Source organism: Thunnus albacares, chromosome 21, assembly GCF_914725855.1.
Source record: "Thunnus albacares chromosome 21, fThuAlb1.1, whole genome shotgun sequence".
Classification (NCBI taxonomy): domain Eukaryota; kingdom Metazoa; phylum Chordata; class Actinopteri; order Scombriformes; family Scombridae; genus Thunnus; species Thunnus albacares.
Genome location: NC_058126.1, coordinates 13,608,950 through 13,626,127, shown reverse-complemented (window position 1 = coordinate 13,626,127; position 17,178 = coordinate 13,608,950). Strand labels below are relative to the sequence as shown.

At 42.6% G+C, this 17,178-nt stretch overlaps 1 protein-coding gene across 1 annotated transcript in view; it reads left to right on the top strand.

Moving 5' to 3' along the window:
• Positions 1-17,178, top strand: part of LOC122972517 — a 112,577-nt gene that overhangs the window by 72,848 nt on the left and 22,551 nt on the right. The window contains exon 9 of the mRNA XM_044339687.1: positions 3,888-3,942. Within this exon, the coding sequence (XP_044195622.1) occupies positions 3,888-3,942 (55 nt within the window). The remainder of the gene's footprint in view (positions 1-3,887; positions 3,943-17,178) is intronic.

Below are 17,178 nucleotides of genomic sequence, written 5' to 3'. Positions count from 1 at the left end.
CTGCCTGATATCATATCTACATGCTTTACCGTGTGTGTGTGTGTGTGCTCTGAATGCTTTTTTGTTCATGTGTAAATCTGAGCGCACGCCACACACATTTCAGAGCATGTATTTATGTCTGTGTTTCACATAAAAAAGCTGCATATTAATCAAGTCTCAGAGGCCCTTTAGAGGATCAAACCCCTCAGGTTGTGATTTTCCGCCATTAGTCTTACGAGGCTGAGGGGACTGGGACTGTTTAGGCCAGCTGAGCCTGCTGCGCTGAGGGAACAATGCTACTGTATCTCCCGTCTCCCTCCCTCTCCTCCTCGCGTCTCCGTCTCCCCTCTCTCTATCTGACATTCCTTGACATTCTGATGAAGGTTTGAGTTAGAGCCTCCTGGCCGTGTCGCCATGGTAAATCTTTTGCCATATGGCGTCCGGTCACACTGGGCATCTGTGACGGGGGGGGGGGGGAGGGAAGGCGGAGTGCCTGGTGTGATGCTGCTGCACATCCATTTTAGAAATGAGCAGGTATATTTCTGTATGAGTTGAATCTCACACCTTAAATTTCTGCACATATTTGGATTTTTTTGCGGTTTAATGCAAAAGAAAAGAAAAACTCCAGATCTTCTATAACATTAATCTTATTTTTATTTACTCCATGAATTGATTTAATATAATCTATATTCTTTTCTTATGAATTACTGTCTTATTATCTGTGACTGTAAGAGCCAATTTTAAATCATTTCACATGTACAAGTAATTCAAGAGTGAAAAGCCTGCGTCATGATAATGAGCAAATCTTCCTCACTATCATGACATTTTGCATTGAGCATGTGGAATGTTGTTAGTTTGCCCTTTTAGTTTTGACATTATTCACAATGCTCTTTAGGAAAAGGCTATATGTGAATAATTTAAATCAAGTCAGCTTAAAGAACAAGGTCTTTATTTTTCATGCATTTATGTTTTGACAATAATTACACACAACAAAAGGCAGCGCACGTAGTAAAGTTTTATTCCAGACTAGACTCCTAGAATGCTATTAAAGTGCACTGTTTACAGTGGTTGTGGAAAAGAAAGCCCGACCCTTTTAAATGTTGAAATACGTTCAATATTCAGTGTCATCATCCTGCTAATGCATACTACAGCAGCTTTTAGCCATGAATTATAATCTTTTAAGGCAATTATGTCTTTCACAACTTTGAAACATTTGCTTTGTGTATCATCGACTGCTGTGCTTCACAAACATAGTTCTTTTCATACGACTACATTGATTCCATCAAACGATTAATCTCATCTGTAGCGTAAAAAAGGAACTTTCTTGCGTTTAACTCCTTTCATGCAGCCTCATACAGAGAGCGTCCAAGCACTTATCGTGGACCCTCTACTAATGTGGAAGCTAATGAGAAAGCTAATGCGAGGAGGTGATGGTAGCAACAGATAATGCCATGTAGGGCTCCTGCAGGGAGTCCTTGCTCTCCATCAGGTCTCATTAATAGAGATGGTGCTGTGGTGTGAAACGAGGCTGACCCTTAATACACTGCCAAACCACGCTTTTACCAGTACAGCCTGACAGCATAGCTGCCTCTTCTTACCTTACCCCAGCCGGGGGTAAGGTAAGGAAAGTGCTCTGCTGTCCCCTCACTTGCCAAGGTGAAGCCCTCAGAGCACAGGATGCTGGGACACTAATGGAGCTTGGCATCCCAGCTCACTACAGCGTCTCCAGACAAGGGAGGATACAAATGTGAAGAGTAGAAATACTAGTGACACACAATACTGATGCAGAATGAGGCAGTGAACAAAATACTTTTTAACTTTTTTGTAAAACTTTTGACAGGACACCTAAAACTGAAAACAACATAAATAACGACCCTTTACATTATGACATTTTAACCCATGAAGGTTTTTATATTCCTAAATCTTTCCCAAAAAAGCTCCTTTGTGTTTTGTTTTGTGTTTTTAAATACAACATGGAAGCAAACCAAGAAGCAACTCTCATGGCATACGTGCCTTGCGTGCAAGTTTTTATTTGAGTGTGTGCCATCTTGAAGTTGGACATCCAGGTCTGATAATATACTCATCCAGGCCTGATAATATACTCATCCAGGCCTGATAATATACTCATCCAGCACTTTAATAGGAACACCTGTGCAATCTAATACAATACAACAGCTCCACCACATTAACATACATGTTAATTTTTACACTTTTTAATATAATGTACTCCAGTACACCACCACCCACCCACTATAACCTCAATAATAAACTTAAAGTCCAGATGAAACGGCATTTCGAGAGTATCTAACTTCCGTATTGTGACATATTTCCAAGTGAAACAGGATAGACAGGCGGGACATAACACTTGGAGGAATTTGATTTGATTATTGAAAAGTGGGCGTGTCATAATGAATCTCAGCTCTGTGCTGCTAATTCTATCTATCTATCTATCTATCTATCTATCTATCTATCTATCTATCTATCTATCTATCTATCTATCTATCTATCTATCTATCTATCTATCTATCTATCTATCTATCTATCTATCTATCTATCTATCTATCTATCTATCTATCTATCTATCTATCTATCTATCTTTAAATAGGTGCATAATATGACCAGGGATGTGATCTAAAAGGGCATTTTTCATTAAATCTCTACTTTAAAGTAGAATTATCACCCTTCTGACAATGTCAACAAAAACTGAAAATATTAAAGCTTCGTAAAAAGTAAAATTTTTGGCAGAGCTGTTGTATTAGATTTCACAGGTGGTCCTAATAAAGTGCTCAGTGAGTCCAGCACATAAACCATAAATTTTTACACTTTTATATGCATGGATTATACAATTGAGATATAACATGTTTATTAGGGAGATTTAGAGGTGCTGGTAGGTGGATTTGTATACCTTCGGACAGAGCCAGGCTAGCTGTTTCCCTCAGCTTCCAGTCTTAATGCTAAGCTGACCATCACCTAGCTGAAGCGTCATATTTAACAGACAAACAGTAGAGTGGTATCAATATTCTCCTCTAACCCTTAGCAAGAAAGCAAATGAGTGCATTCCCTAAAATGTCAAACTCTTCCTTTAATGTGTTTGGATGTATGTGATAGAAAGGAAGAAGCTAAGAGACGGACCAACAAACACTGTATGAGAGAATAACGGTGCTAACCTGAGTCAGAGAGGAGGAGTATGTGTGTGTGTGTGTGTGTGTGTGTGTGCGCGTGATGGAGAGAGACTTGTACAGAGAGTTTTCCTCACTCTGTAATGGCTGCCATCCTCCTCTCTTCCACACCCTCCTCCTCTCACGGCTGCGGCTCTGTGGATCCACTGCGCCCAGGCATGCTGTACTGAACATGCATGGCAGCGTGTCTCCTCCTGTAGCAAGCTACCTCCTGCACCACTCCTCCCGCTATTTCAAGGAAAGTGCAACCTTTGCCTTGGGCCTTAATTATGTTCAATTTGCCAAGCTGGGCCTGAAACCATTGGGGGGTGGAAAAGCTCTCTGACCTATTTATCAATGCAGCTTTTTCCTTCCACTGACTGAGACCGAACCAAAAAGATAGAGAGAGAGTGAGAGAGAGAGATAGACTTTACTCTGTTTTAACAGAGGATGAGTGTTGCTACAGGATAAGATGAGTGGGAGAAAAAAGGGTGTAACGATGGTATATATATATATAACGTATTCGCATTGGTGTGTGCTGATCGTTACCACTATGGGTGTGTCCCTTGTTCTCCGTCCTTCATTAACAGTCCGGTTAGTTTTTTTGCGAGCTTTTGTTTTTCTATCAAACCAAATCTTTTATTATGTTGCAGCTATGGGATCTCAAAACTCTGACAGCTCAGAGAAAATGAAATGGCATTAGTTTTTGTTTCACCTGTGGCTAACAATGCCGTGTTATCTCCCACACAGACCTCGGCTGCTTCAATAGAGACTGAAGAAGCTTCTTCAGACCACATGATTGGAGGTAAACACTGAGGAGGCCATTGACCTTTCATTATAGCTTCTGATAAGGCCAACTATCTCCCCTCTCTACACTGTGCCCTAAATGTCAAGTTACTGTATGTGTTATAATTACCCTGAGTTGGTATTTTCCTCCTCTTTACGTTTCAATGCATGGAGCAAATCCCACTAGATGAGGTTGGTTGAGGACATGTCATACTACATTAGACGTGTGTGGTTAATTTAGCTGTTCACAGGATAATAAATTTCCCTTTTTTTTTTAACGTAGCATTTTCCAAAGATGGAAGGCATTCTCAACGCTGAGAATTTACCTCCCCAGAGTAATAACTCCTAATAATAAAATAAACTCCTAATTATTTTCTCACAGCAAATTCAGGGATTTTGAATATTCATGTTTGACCAAAAAGTAGTGCAATTATTTTTTTTTCCTTGGCCTGGGTGTTGCCGAGCACACTATTTTTGAGAAAGCCTCTTTTTATAACTACTTGACAGTCAGAAATTTATTTCAAGAACAAAGACGGAACTCTTGAAGTCAAGAGTCGGGTGTATGTTTTACAAAGAAGATTAAATTTGAGTGATTGTTGGAAGAATATTTTGATTACACTACTAAAGAAAGAATGGTTCTAAAATTATCATACTTTGCTTTTCTGCAAATTTATGTCTAATGGTGGTTGATTAATCTTTTTTTTTTTCTCCCTACAAGCAATTTGCAGTTTTTTTGCCTGCAGCTGAAGCTCATACATAGTTGTCGATTTTATTTTGTTGTGAAAGATAATGTCAAAGTCCTGCAGTATTTCCCTATAAAAGAGGAACGCCCTCCAAACATTGACTCAATACAATGCGCCATATTCCAGCTCTATTGTGTCTTTTTTTTTTTTTTGCCTATGAAAACATTGTGCATCACTAATGCAATTTGACTTGTCGGTGCAATTGTGTGGAAGAAGGTAGGCCCATTTCCCTGAGTGTCAAGGAAGGCTTTTAAACTGTCACCTCACTCTCTCTCTCCTTCATACAGAAACCTTTTAGGGGGCCTTTTCGCTGGGTTGGACAATGGAGTGTGAACCCTGTTTCCCTATTCTGATTTTTGCTGTTGAGTTATTCGGTAGCCTAATGACTGATCAGGTCTGTTTTCAAGTATATACTGTTTGTGTGCATGTGTGTGAGCAGAGTGAGTCTTGACATGGTAAACATAAAGGCTTTGGCTCATTCAGACATACCACATCAGGAGTCCAAGTCTAGTTTGCATGTCGACAAACTGCCATAATTCAAGATGGCACCTGTCTCACTGATGTCTTTACCGCTGCTGCTCCGAGTCTTCTGCAGCTTAGTGACAACCGGAGTCCTCGCTGACATGAAAACCCGGTGAGAACCGGAGGCAGAATCTGAGATTAGGAGTGTTGTTGTAAGCATTAAGAAGCATGAATCTCTCCGTTAAGGACAGGGCTCTATATTAGTCGTTAGATTAAAAACTGTGGGGTGCTAAAGACGTTAGTCAGACTCGTTCCATGCAGTGATTTGCTGTGTGCCTTTAACAAGTGCAGCCATCACTTGCACATGGCAGAAAATGAAGTGAGGAGAAAATGAAATTATGATTTGCGATGACAAAACTGAGATGTGTGCGTGCTACCACAAAAACAGCAACAACTCATGAATAATGCATGGCTGCCGTGGGCTATAGATTAAGTGTGAATATTCATTAATTTGCTTGCCCTTTGGGAGGTGATGCAAATTCATACAAAGGCATGCTGGCAACTGGGTTATCCACCGCTCATATGAGTAAATAAGGGTAACTATGGATGGCACTGGTTACTTCTTCATAAATGCCCCAGCTGTCTGCGAAACTGAAGGACAGCATCACAGCTCTGCTTGTGGGTAAGAAGTTTTAACAGGGTTTTCCTGAAGCGGTGACCCCCCTAGCTCTTAAGTGCTAAGTCACTAGAGCAGGGAAAGCACATTAGCGCAAAGAAGGTGGGGGAAGGCAAGAGTTTGAGTGATTAGGCTGATTGGATATAGCAGCACTAGGTTGCTCAGGTCAGGACTAATCAGCTTCAGAAAAAGAAGGAAGGTCCCTAACAAGTAAAAGAGAGAAAGATGAGATGCCGTCCAGTGTAAACGGGCATCATGTCACACACACTCACAAACAATAACACACTCATATAGCCCCAGGCAAGCACAGTGCAGTTACTGAGTCAGCATGGAGACGGATGATCCACCACTGAGAATAAAAAAACAACAGCAAACATTTGATTGTTCTCTTTAGTCTCACCGGTTTGTGCTTTCGGACAAGGCCAGTGCTTTAGGCCCAAATCTTCTGAAAATCAGAGAGGAGGAAATTGGGGAACCATGCGCTGTGATCGGCTGTGAGTTTTCATCCCCACTGAAGTCTACACCAGGCAATTTCACTGATAACACGACTTCAAACGGAGCAGAGGAACTGCTCGTTGAAATCGCCTCGTGTAGTTTTTGCTCGGAATGACAACCTGCAGACTCTTGTACTTTAATGGCACATGGTTGCACATCGCTGACTTATTTTGACAGTATTTTGGCTCCGTTACAACGCACTTTACCTGCACCAGCACTTGGCTGTGGCTCCCCTTTCCACACTCACTGTCTCCATTTCCTCGACCGTGCAAAAATCGACCGTGCAGGATAAATTGATTTAGTTTAGGGGATCATTTGCACATTTATCCACACTATATGGAAGACCCCGCCATGTGTATGCCCCGGCAGCACAGCACTGGCAGGGGAAGAGCCGGGATTGGACGGAGATAAACGACTCATTAACCCCAAATTGATCATGAGCTGCACACTTGTGAGGACATTTCATCATTAATATTTCAACTTAATTATTTGTCCGCGTGTTGACTCCAAGGTCCTAATTTACACGCCACCGTGTGATGTATGAATTATTGTAATGAACAATATTTGAGCAGTTATTTCTTCCCCCTGCCACCATTTTTCTTTTCCCTCCCTCTTTTTTTTTGTCTCCCACCTCTCTCTCCTGATATTTCTCTGTGCGCAGAAATAATTTGGCCTCATGATAAACTCGTGGTGGGGGTTTAAAAATCCCGAAGACTGTCACTTATAAATCAAACTGTGCTGCTTCTTTTTCGGCAGAGGGAATCGTGCGACATACAGATGTATCCTACTGAACTGAAGTTTAATATTTTTACTTTGTTCCAGTAGCTCAGGAGCATTTTCCGATATCGAAACACACTTTTGAGAAATGCTGTCAGCAAAGATTGAATTTCTTATGAGTGGCAAAGAGATCTGCAAAACATTTTCATGAAATTTCGTGTTCGTCTCGCCTGAGCTGTTTCCTGTGTTGTCCCTGCTTTTATTCTGTGTGACATGTAGTAGGTATCAGCATGGTGATTTGCCATCCCGTAGAGGTGGAGTGTCTGCTTTGCTTTGTTTACCTCCCTCCCTGATTCCCCCGTCAATTGTGCTCAGTCAGATAGCAGCGACAGAGAGAAACTTTCATTTCCGCTAACCCATTGCCTTCAGTGCGCGGACAATTCAGAGCATCCACAAGCCACAAATCATTCTATACACTTGTGCTATAACATCAAACAGCTAGAAAACATCTAAAACCAGACAGCAGGTGTGCTCCGAATTGTTCAGACCAATATGCCAAGACCTTTAACAAGACATCTCATTTCAGGCACCGACACTGTTGCCACTGCTCCGACTTTAATGGAGTCCTCTGGGTGAGGTTTGAGGTTCAGAGCAGAGAACCAGATTGAGAGGTTCGACGGGGGGGTTGGAGGTGAGTGCAAACCTGTGCATCAGCATGTCTTAATCCCAAAGAGCCATAATCTGGGATTAGTGATCCTCTCCTCACTGGATCCAGATTAGAGCATCCGCTCATGCAGCAGGCTCTGCACCAACGGCGGGCACCTCCTCCCCAACCCCATGGGAGGAGTTTAGAGAGGCTGTGGTGCTCCCTGATTGGAGGACGCTCCGGATAAACTATGTGGTGACAGGGGTTGCCAAGGCGATCACACTGGCTTTGCGATGATTGGTTGTGTCAGAGCTCAGGATGGCTGCCTGTCCTCAGACCCACATTAGATCACCCACTAGAGAGGTACTTGTGTTAACGCATCTACACACACAAACACACACACACACACACACACACTGTTGAACATGCATGTAAACTGATTGATTGAAAGCTTTTCAATCAGCACTTCATACCAACAAATTTAACAACATACTCATTAGAAAAGAGAGACATTGATTTATGGATCTGAAAGTGAGCAGTGTGAGCAGTATTTCATCTGTGTGTGTTGGTAGGTGGAGCTTTTGCTGTCAGATATCTGTAATATACACACACACACACAGCAGCAGCAGCCCACATAGGTCAATCTCATCACCCTGCTCACTGGCACATGGTGGAACCGTAATCCTAAGGGTCAGAGGTCAGCTTCATGCTGCTTGCCTGGCTGAAAGGGCAGATGGGACACACACACACATGCGCACACACACACACACACACACACACAGGTCAGCCTCATGCTGCTGGGTTGGTTTGAAGGGCAGATGGGTACATTGTGTCATTATGGCGGCCAGGCTACGGCTTGTGGGGGTGGCCATATTGTCATTGAGAGGACACTCACTGGGTCAGGTGTAGAGAGGCGGACTCTGTGTATAATGTAGAGGCCTTCATTTCGAGTGTGTGTTCAATTCTGCTAGTTATATCCACGACTTCTCTCTGGTTGTCTCATCACCAAAATCATTTGCAAGTCATGTAAACACCAGTTAAATTATTTTCAGTTTTCCGTCTCTTACACGGCTGGTTTAGTGGGTCATTGTGAATGAGGAGGGGTTTTTTTTCCCTCAAAATCCATTAATGCAAAAAGTGATTTAGACTACATGCAAGAAGGCTGTAAGGCAGAAACTCAGCCGAATTGTTCTTTCTACCCACTTCCATGTTCCCATTTGGTGGTAATTCACTTGAGGGTTTTTCATGAGATGGAGAAAACTGTAAGCAAGAAACGACTGTGGAAATGGCAAAGTGATATTCTATTGATTTAGTAAAGTAACATAAGTAAAGTTGGAAAACCTTTTTGTTGTTTCGTGCTACTATTTGGGTCACAGTGCACAATCACAGTGTACAATCAATTGCGCGCACATAGCACATGTCAGCACTCCTCGCAATTACTAACTTTTTTTTTTGCGTGGGTGTATTTTCTTCTTCTTACTTTCTTACAAACATAGATCATCATCAGTGCAACAATATCTTTTTGAGAACATCATTTTCATTTACATGGTTCATTTTGCTCGCATGTCAAGCGCTACAGAGACACAGTTTGGGGAGGTTTATATTTTCTAATCTGCTTCCATTGCATTTGCACTGCAAATGTGGTATTAAAAATACTGCAATTTTAAGGAATTTAATACATGTATAATCTGCTTTTGCTGGATTAGGCTCCCACATTAGAACAAATCAGGAAGACACAAAGGGCAGGGACTGGGGGTCTAAATATACTCCCTTTATCCGTCACTGGATCAGCCCCATTTTTTGGGAGATGCACTTCTGGTGATGAGCGCCGGTACTTTGTTTTTACTAGAGAAGCATTAGAGTGTCTCTAAAATAGGCAGTGCTGTCATTTCAGTCTATTTCCACAAAACCTTCTAGTGCCCTGATATAGTACAGGACCTTGTTGAGATAATAGATATTTAAAATAGATGTATCAAGGCTTTTTCAGCTGCAGATAAAATTAAAGTCAGTATAACACACAGGGCATCATGAGCATGCCTTTCATCTTGTCAGGTGCATCTTTGATTATATATCCAACACATATATTGCGTATTTGTCAGCGTAGTGTAAATTTTGATCCGCAGGAAAACCTGCAGACAGAAGCCGATCTAATGCTTGTGTTTAGTACAGTATATGTGTGCATGTGAGTAAGAACACAAGCTAGAAATGGGTGTTGTATGCTATGAGATATGTGTGCTGAGGGTGACAGCCCTCAGTTAGGTCTGTCAGACCTGGGACTCTGCAGGCTGTCAGTCCCAGGATAGCAGACAGAAAATGGAATGTACTTTATCCCTGCTCTCCTGCAGGTCAACTGTGACAGGGTTGCCCCTCAATTACTGAGTATCAGCACCTCTTCTCTCCTCCCCTCTCCCCCTTTTCTTCTCCTCTCTTCCTCTCACTCGCTGCAGTGTGTCTGTGTGTGCTCTGCAAGAAGCGTGCAGAGAAGAAAAATAGAGAGGAGAGTGGGGGCAGGGTGGCAAGTACCTACAATAGGCTGCCTGGAGATTCCATAGAGCACAACGAATTTCCAGAGGCGTTTATACCACGGTTTATTGTTTGAATATATCTCCTCACCTACATCAAGGATTTGTTTGCTATCACCCCGTATAACGACAGACTGTATGTTTTATTGATTGCGCTATGAATACTGAGCATCTCTTTAGATATCGCAGCTATATTCACCGTTGACTATCATCCCTTTAAGTGAATCGCATATATCTAATGATCCTAAACTTCATGTTTTATGTATCCACCTTAACTAATAAGGTCAACTAGCAGTGAAATGGCTGACAGGAATCTATGCATTTTAATGCTGCTGCAGAACAATGGACACGCGCCAAACACAATAGGGTGGATGTGGAATCAGTCAATGAGGAGGTAGTGTGACCAGCTGGAGCCCTCTACCCCCTGACCCCGAGGTCACCAACCGCTACCCTTCTCTTTTATCCACCTCTCCTGGCCGGCTCATGAAAATGTATAAAATAGGAAAGTTGCTTTGTCATACAGATAACCCCGACGCGTGGAGGTCTGATAGGGCACCATTATGAAATCACTTCCCTTTATTTGGAGGGGGAGTGATTGCTTAGACGCCCCTTGACGTGTCATTTTCTCCGTGTTTGTGATGGAAAGCGAGGTCAGACCTGAAGCAGATGGACTGGGTTGTGTCTGGAAGTTGAGCAGTATAACTGGACACCCTAGCTTAACCTTGACCCTGTATAAACCCAGACAGCGCTGCCTTAAGGTCACTTGGGTTTTAATTTCTTTAGAGTAAGCATTAGAAACTCGGGGCTGACTCCCATTAGGCAGTCCAGTATTACAGCAGCTACACTCCTTTCTTTATTCCAGGCTTATGAAAAGCTTCAGGCCAAACAGAATAGAACTCTAACTGGCTTCTGTGTCCCCAGTTCCTTTCAGTGCAGTGACTCATGCTTTGTGTTTGGAGACTAAAGAGCCCCGTCCTGCTCCTCTGTCCTCTTCAGAGGCATGGCGAACAGTCCGCGCCGCCTCCAGCTCTCAGCTTGCACACCGCTGAGGCTTACAGTCCCATCTTGAAACCAAACAGTGAAACAATCCAACCTGCAGTGCAACTGATCTGTAGCCCTTTTCCCTCTGTGCTTTAATGGTCATGTGACCCATTAGCAGGAGATGGGCCTGTCACAGAGACTGGGCCTTGAAGCTTTTGAGCGCCGTGGCACACTGTCAGGCTGGAAATGGAGAGAGTTTGTGCACAGCAGAGCCAAAGGCCTGCATCTCCTTTTACATTCCACTTAAAGGCCGATCCTGACAGGTATATGAGGCCTCTCCACTCTTGAATTTGTTTATTTATGTTTCAAGGGTTTGATATGAAAGCATTTTAAATGGTAAGTTAAACCATCAGTTGCAAAAGCTAAGTTAGTGTAGATTTTGTTTGCTTTGTGTTTGATTGTACTGGAATCAGTGGATACAATAGAAATATTGATTTTTTTTTTCCCAGTGCTGGATTCAAGGTCTGTCTTTTCAATCTAGTATCATGTCTGTAAAGCTCAGCCTCTGTGTTAGCCGAGTATTGTTAGACAATTGAGAGAGCATTGGTTTGCTCACGCTCCCAGGAAGGAGGCAGAGACAAGGGAGAGGAGCAGATAACCAGCCCAAACATCCATGGATATCTCTGTGCCCGACTTCCCTGGTCTTATATTTCCAGGGATAAAAATCAATAGGGCTACTGCTGATGAAATTTGCCGCATGAGTGCGCGTCGAAGTCTGCAAAGTAGACCTGGACCAGGGCATTTCTCTTCACCCACCCTTATTCATTTTTGTTCCATTCTGTTTTTAAATGCAAAGGGGATTTCATTTCATTCTGCTTTTACCATTTTACTTCTGTTTTTTTTTTTTTTTTTTTGCTCTAAATCCAGCTTTTGGAAGGCCCAGGGGCTGAGTAAATGTGATCGATTTCTAGAGAGTGTGTCATCTAGGCCGCCCTTTTAGGAATGGTTTTGTAACAGAGGCACAAAGGCGCGTGGAGCCATCATTCAGCCGGCTCTTCCATTGTTCACTTAATTCATGCTGAAGGATCCAGGTCAGGCCAGCGAGCACCCTTCACAGGTTAGAAGTCAGGACTCTTCTCCCATAAACCACCGGCAAGAACAAAACCACTTAAGTCCAGAGGCGTGATGTATTATTATCCACTAGAAATATATTTCCACAGCTGTTTCTTTTCTATTTGTAATATGACTGTGAAACTAATGAGAACAGAATGTCTCTGAAATTATATTTGCTCAACAGGGTTTGCAGAACAGGGAGATGATATAAGATGGGATGAGAACATCAAGCGTGGTTATTAGTTGGAATGTGTTCACTGGAGGAGCAGGTTGGAGATGATTTTGAATCTACACTGGGCTATTTTGTCTAACACGGTCGTCTTTTGTGGGATGAGGATAATACCAGCTTGAGTCGGTTTGAATTAACCATAGCAACATGCTATTATTGTATAGTAGATATGGATATAGCTAGTTTATTTAGCTTTTATCTCGTTCACAAAGTAGCCTATCCTCCAGTCCGGCTAAGTCTTTAACAATGAGCTCCTCTCCTCTTTGAATTTCCCCAAAGAAGCTATCTTCTCCCCGTCACTGAGGGAAGAATGCACACGGCAGCCATGCAGCCGGGCTCTCCTGTGAAGGAGAATTAATCTGCTCCAAACAACCTTTTATTTTCTCTACACAACTACTTGTCAGCCTCCACTAAAAGCAATTTGTTTTTGGCCCGCTTCTTCAGGCTCATGTAGCAGGACTGAGAGAGCAGTGTGGCATGTTGTTTCAAAAAGGAGAAGAGGGGGGAAAAACAGTGCTTTAATCTGATTAGACCTGGCTAAAATCCCAAACCGGGGCTGAAGTGCAGTGCTTGTGGTTTCTGAACGGCTTACGCTAAGTCTGTACCATGGAAATAATCTACTCTTAAAACCCAGGAAACAAATCAACTATGGTAAGGACATAAGTCGCTGTCATTACGGAGTCATTAGGAGAAACATTTCCATACAGCATGCAGGCCGGCCCTGCTGGCAGAAGGGGGCAGTGTGTATGTATGTGTGTGTGTGTCTATGTGTGTCTGTGCTGGTGTGTGTGTGTGTGTGTGTGTGTGTGTGTGTGTGTGTGTGTGTGTGTGTGTGTATATGCTTTTATCATGTATTTATATTCAACTATGTTGTTCATGTTTTAAACGTACAGTAGAAGCATGGACATCTTTTTATTCATATTTGTGTGGATTTCTGCATTTTACACGTTTACAAGATCTGTGTTTGTACTTTCTGTGTATGTGTGCGTCTGTTCGGTCTATAAGCGTATGCGTGTTTCTCTGTGCTGCTGTGGGATTGCAGGACGACTTCGCGGGTGCTGAATAATGAATCAAAGCATGGGAGAGGAGCAAAGTCACACTGCAGCAGCTCGTCTCTCTCTGCACTGCTTTTACTTTAGCTGAGCTAGATGACTGGAGCCTCAAAGAAGCTCTCTCTAATAGGGCCAAGACCCTGCTATCACCTCCACAACCACACAGCAGTAAACCACAAAATTCCCTTTGATATGTGGTTAAATAAGCCAGACCACTGAGTAAAACTACAGATCAGCGAGGAATATTTATAATAGGAATATTAGCATTTATTGTATAAGTAGCCTACTGTTTGTCGATCGGAAATAGCTACATTCAGTAAGACAAGAGGAAGAGGCCATTTAAGAAGATCAATAGGAAACCCTCATAAACATGCACTCCAACAGATGAGTTTCGTCATCAATAAAACGTAGAAAAGAAAACAAGTTGATGATCAATATTCAATCAATATTGGAAAATGTCTAAAAGGAGCAGAGGAAGCACAGAGGAGGGAGGGAAATATAAGCTTTCACTGCCACCTTGTTGGCTTGGAGCAATAACACGATGCAAGATCTTCCTAATGACACTATTAAGCTGTTTTACCACAGTATACCATGTTGTCAGCCACAGTGTTTCATTGTCTCATTAATAGCCTCCCAACACAGTGCAGATTTCAATATCAGTTTGCTCTCATTATCTCTCTTCTCTGATACCGTTTCATTTTGCGCGGGCTAAATTAAATGTAAAAACCATAATACAATTTTGCTGGAGGAGAACATGGCGGCTAATTGCATTAGGCTGAACTGTCGGTGGCGTCTGCAGAGGCTAGGCCCCCATCACTCTCCCGCAATTAGCGCTGGCTACTCCCCTCAGCAGCAGGTGTTGTTCTGCCCATGCCAGCACTCCAGCTGATTACCTAAGCCGAGCGCTGCGAGCTGCTCTCCATCCATCTAGGTTACCGCACCACCACCACTACTGCACACATACTCTGAAAGCCGCAATTACATTACTGTACAGCCCACAGATACAGATGGCGGGGCCATATACACCACTGTCACACTGAAAGCAGGGAAGGCTGACGAGTTGCGGAAAGGACTGGTATGGTGCTTGTCATGTTGCAGGCAGAGGGGGGACTGGCTAGCTTGCAACCTTGGGCTTGAAGGTTGTGGTGTATTGATGTGAGAAGCCAGGAGGATGAGGAAGAGTGAGCGTTAGAGGCTCAGAGCGGTAGTAACAGCAATGAACTCACATACACACACGCGCACACACACACAGCATGAGGTTGGCAGCATTCCAACAGACTCTGAGAGCATTTGGGCTAACCAAATTATAAATTTACAAGGACTAAATTACATAGCTAGTGTACACACATACTGTCACATCAGAGACACAGCCACAGGCACACACACTCCCACCTTCTCTGGCTGTCTCTCCACTCACTCTTATACATAGACACACGCACACACACACACACACTAGGGACACCGAGACAGCTAACATCAAACAACTGAACTTGAACTTTGGACAGGTAGAGGAGGCTCTGTGCATGATATGAATAAAAAAAAGCTCAGGCCCAAAGAAAGCTCAAAGTCCACAGCTTTTTGATGCCACTTATTCAATGGTGATGCTTCCCTCCTTCCTCCCATGTCAGGATTTCCATGTACCTGAAAGGCAACACAATGAAAAACAAACTGAAATTTGAATTTGAGATCTGGCTATATGAGAGAAGAGCCTTGACCAGATAAGGCTAAATGTTGCTGAACTTGATTTCAGCTTGTTAGGGGGGGTTTCTCTGAGTCTTGCTGGTGATTGACACCAAACCACCAAAGCTGGATTTATACTTTACACAAGGGTCCGCCATAGATACCTACAGTGTAGACTTTGATAAATAGTTCAGCAGTATTCTGTGCGGTCGCTGAATTATATATGCTCTTTTGTTCACTGTGATAGAAAACAGTGATCACGGCGTTTGCAAGTGGAGATGCTTTTGTTCGATGTGTGTTACTGGAGGAAAAAAAAAAGAAGATTGCTGTAGCTTTTTTAAACTAGCTTCATGTTGTCTTCGCTTCACAACAAATCACCAAAAGCACAAGCTGACCAAGCACAGTTCTTGTGGTCGCCACGTGGTATAGCCGTAGGCGCCGTAGCGCCGACACATAGCTACACTTTTGAAGAGGCTCATGTTGACCTTAAGGCTTCTGAGGTGGCAGATAGTTGTATCGTCGGCTAAAATGAAGAACGACGACTGAGCCTTTTTTTTTTTTAACGTTCTTCATGTTATCTTCACTCTCAACACTCTCTACATGCATCAGAAACTGTGTAGTTTTTGAGAAGGCGCATGTCAGCTGTGGCTTAACCCCCTAACACACAATAATAAATCAATGCTTCAGTTTATACTGTATGAATATTTAATGTATATGCTTTTGTTTTTGTGTTGATTTAATCTTTTGCTATTTAGTCTAATTAAAACCCACAATGAAAAACAAATGGCATGCACAAGTGTATTTTTTGGGTGTAACCCTCATCACTCGCCATCCAGAAAGGTGTTAGTGTTTTATTGACTGGTGCGGTGGTCCTGCTGTGCCATTGCTCTCAGCCTCCAGGATTAAAAAGACACTGCTCTCTAGACATGACTCACTCATTGAATTCCCCCACTCACATGGCCTCACTGCAGGTCCAATCCACCAGAGACGTTACGTAAGTTCAAGGCAACTTAACTTAGTCAATCTATTAGAGGAAAAAATAAAATGAACAGCATTTTTTAATCACTGTCAATTTTCCTTTGCTCCCAATAAAGACCAGAGCTTTTATACATATGCTGGGGTTTTTTTGTTTTGTTTTTTTTTGAGGATGAAATGGTTCCCTAGATGTCTGCCTGTATCCCTCCAAAGCGATAATAGGGAACAACATTTAGGGACAGTTCAAGACCGGTCCTGCCAGGCCTGCCGCCAATTACCCCAAGAACAAGAACAGGAAAGTAAACACTGTGTACACATCCCGCATTTGTGTGCACACTCGCACTAATGTGCACACACCTTCTTTATTTCCCACTCTTTCTTTCTCTCTTTTTCTATGTGGTCTTAGCAGTTAGCACAAAGACTCAATTGACTCCCTCAAGTCCCATTAAGTCCGCAGCCTATTTGTAAACATCACAGGCTTTGAGTTGGATGAGCCACAAATAATTTGAAGCCCCGAACATGTCAATGCTGAATGGGATACTCACAAACATTACAATAGCATATGCTTGTGCCTCTTGTAATTTGGCGGACATACAGTAATTTTAGCAGTCTGCAGAACTGTTGTTTTAACAGTTATTGCTAAAGCACGCAAAATATTACATGTTTTTAAATGAGAGTCACTTGTAAAGTCACATGTAAACATGCTGGAGATGCAAACTATTTGGCTATTTTAATTTTAATTCAAAAAGGTAGCTTTATATGCTTTTTTTTAAAAAAAAAAAAAAAACACCAAAAAAACCAACTTAAAGTCCACAGTAGTCAGTCTGGACTTGCCCTGGTCAAGGTTTTTGGTGTTTTGTTGATAATGTTGTGGTCGGCAGAGCAGATTGAGCCTACATCCATGGAGACAATGCACACTTGGCTGTCCCATGATTAATTGCTGTTCATGTTACTCCAAGTGAGC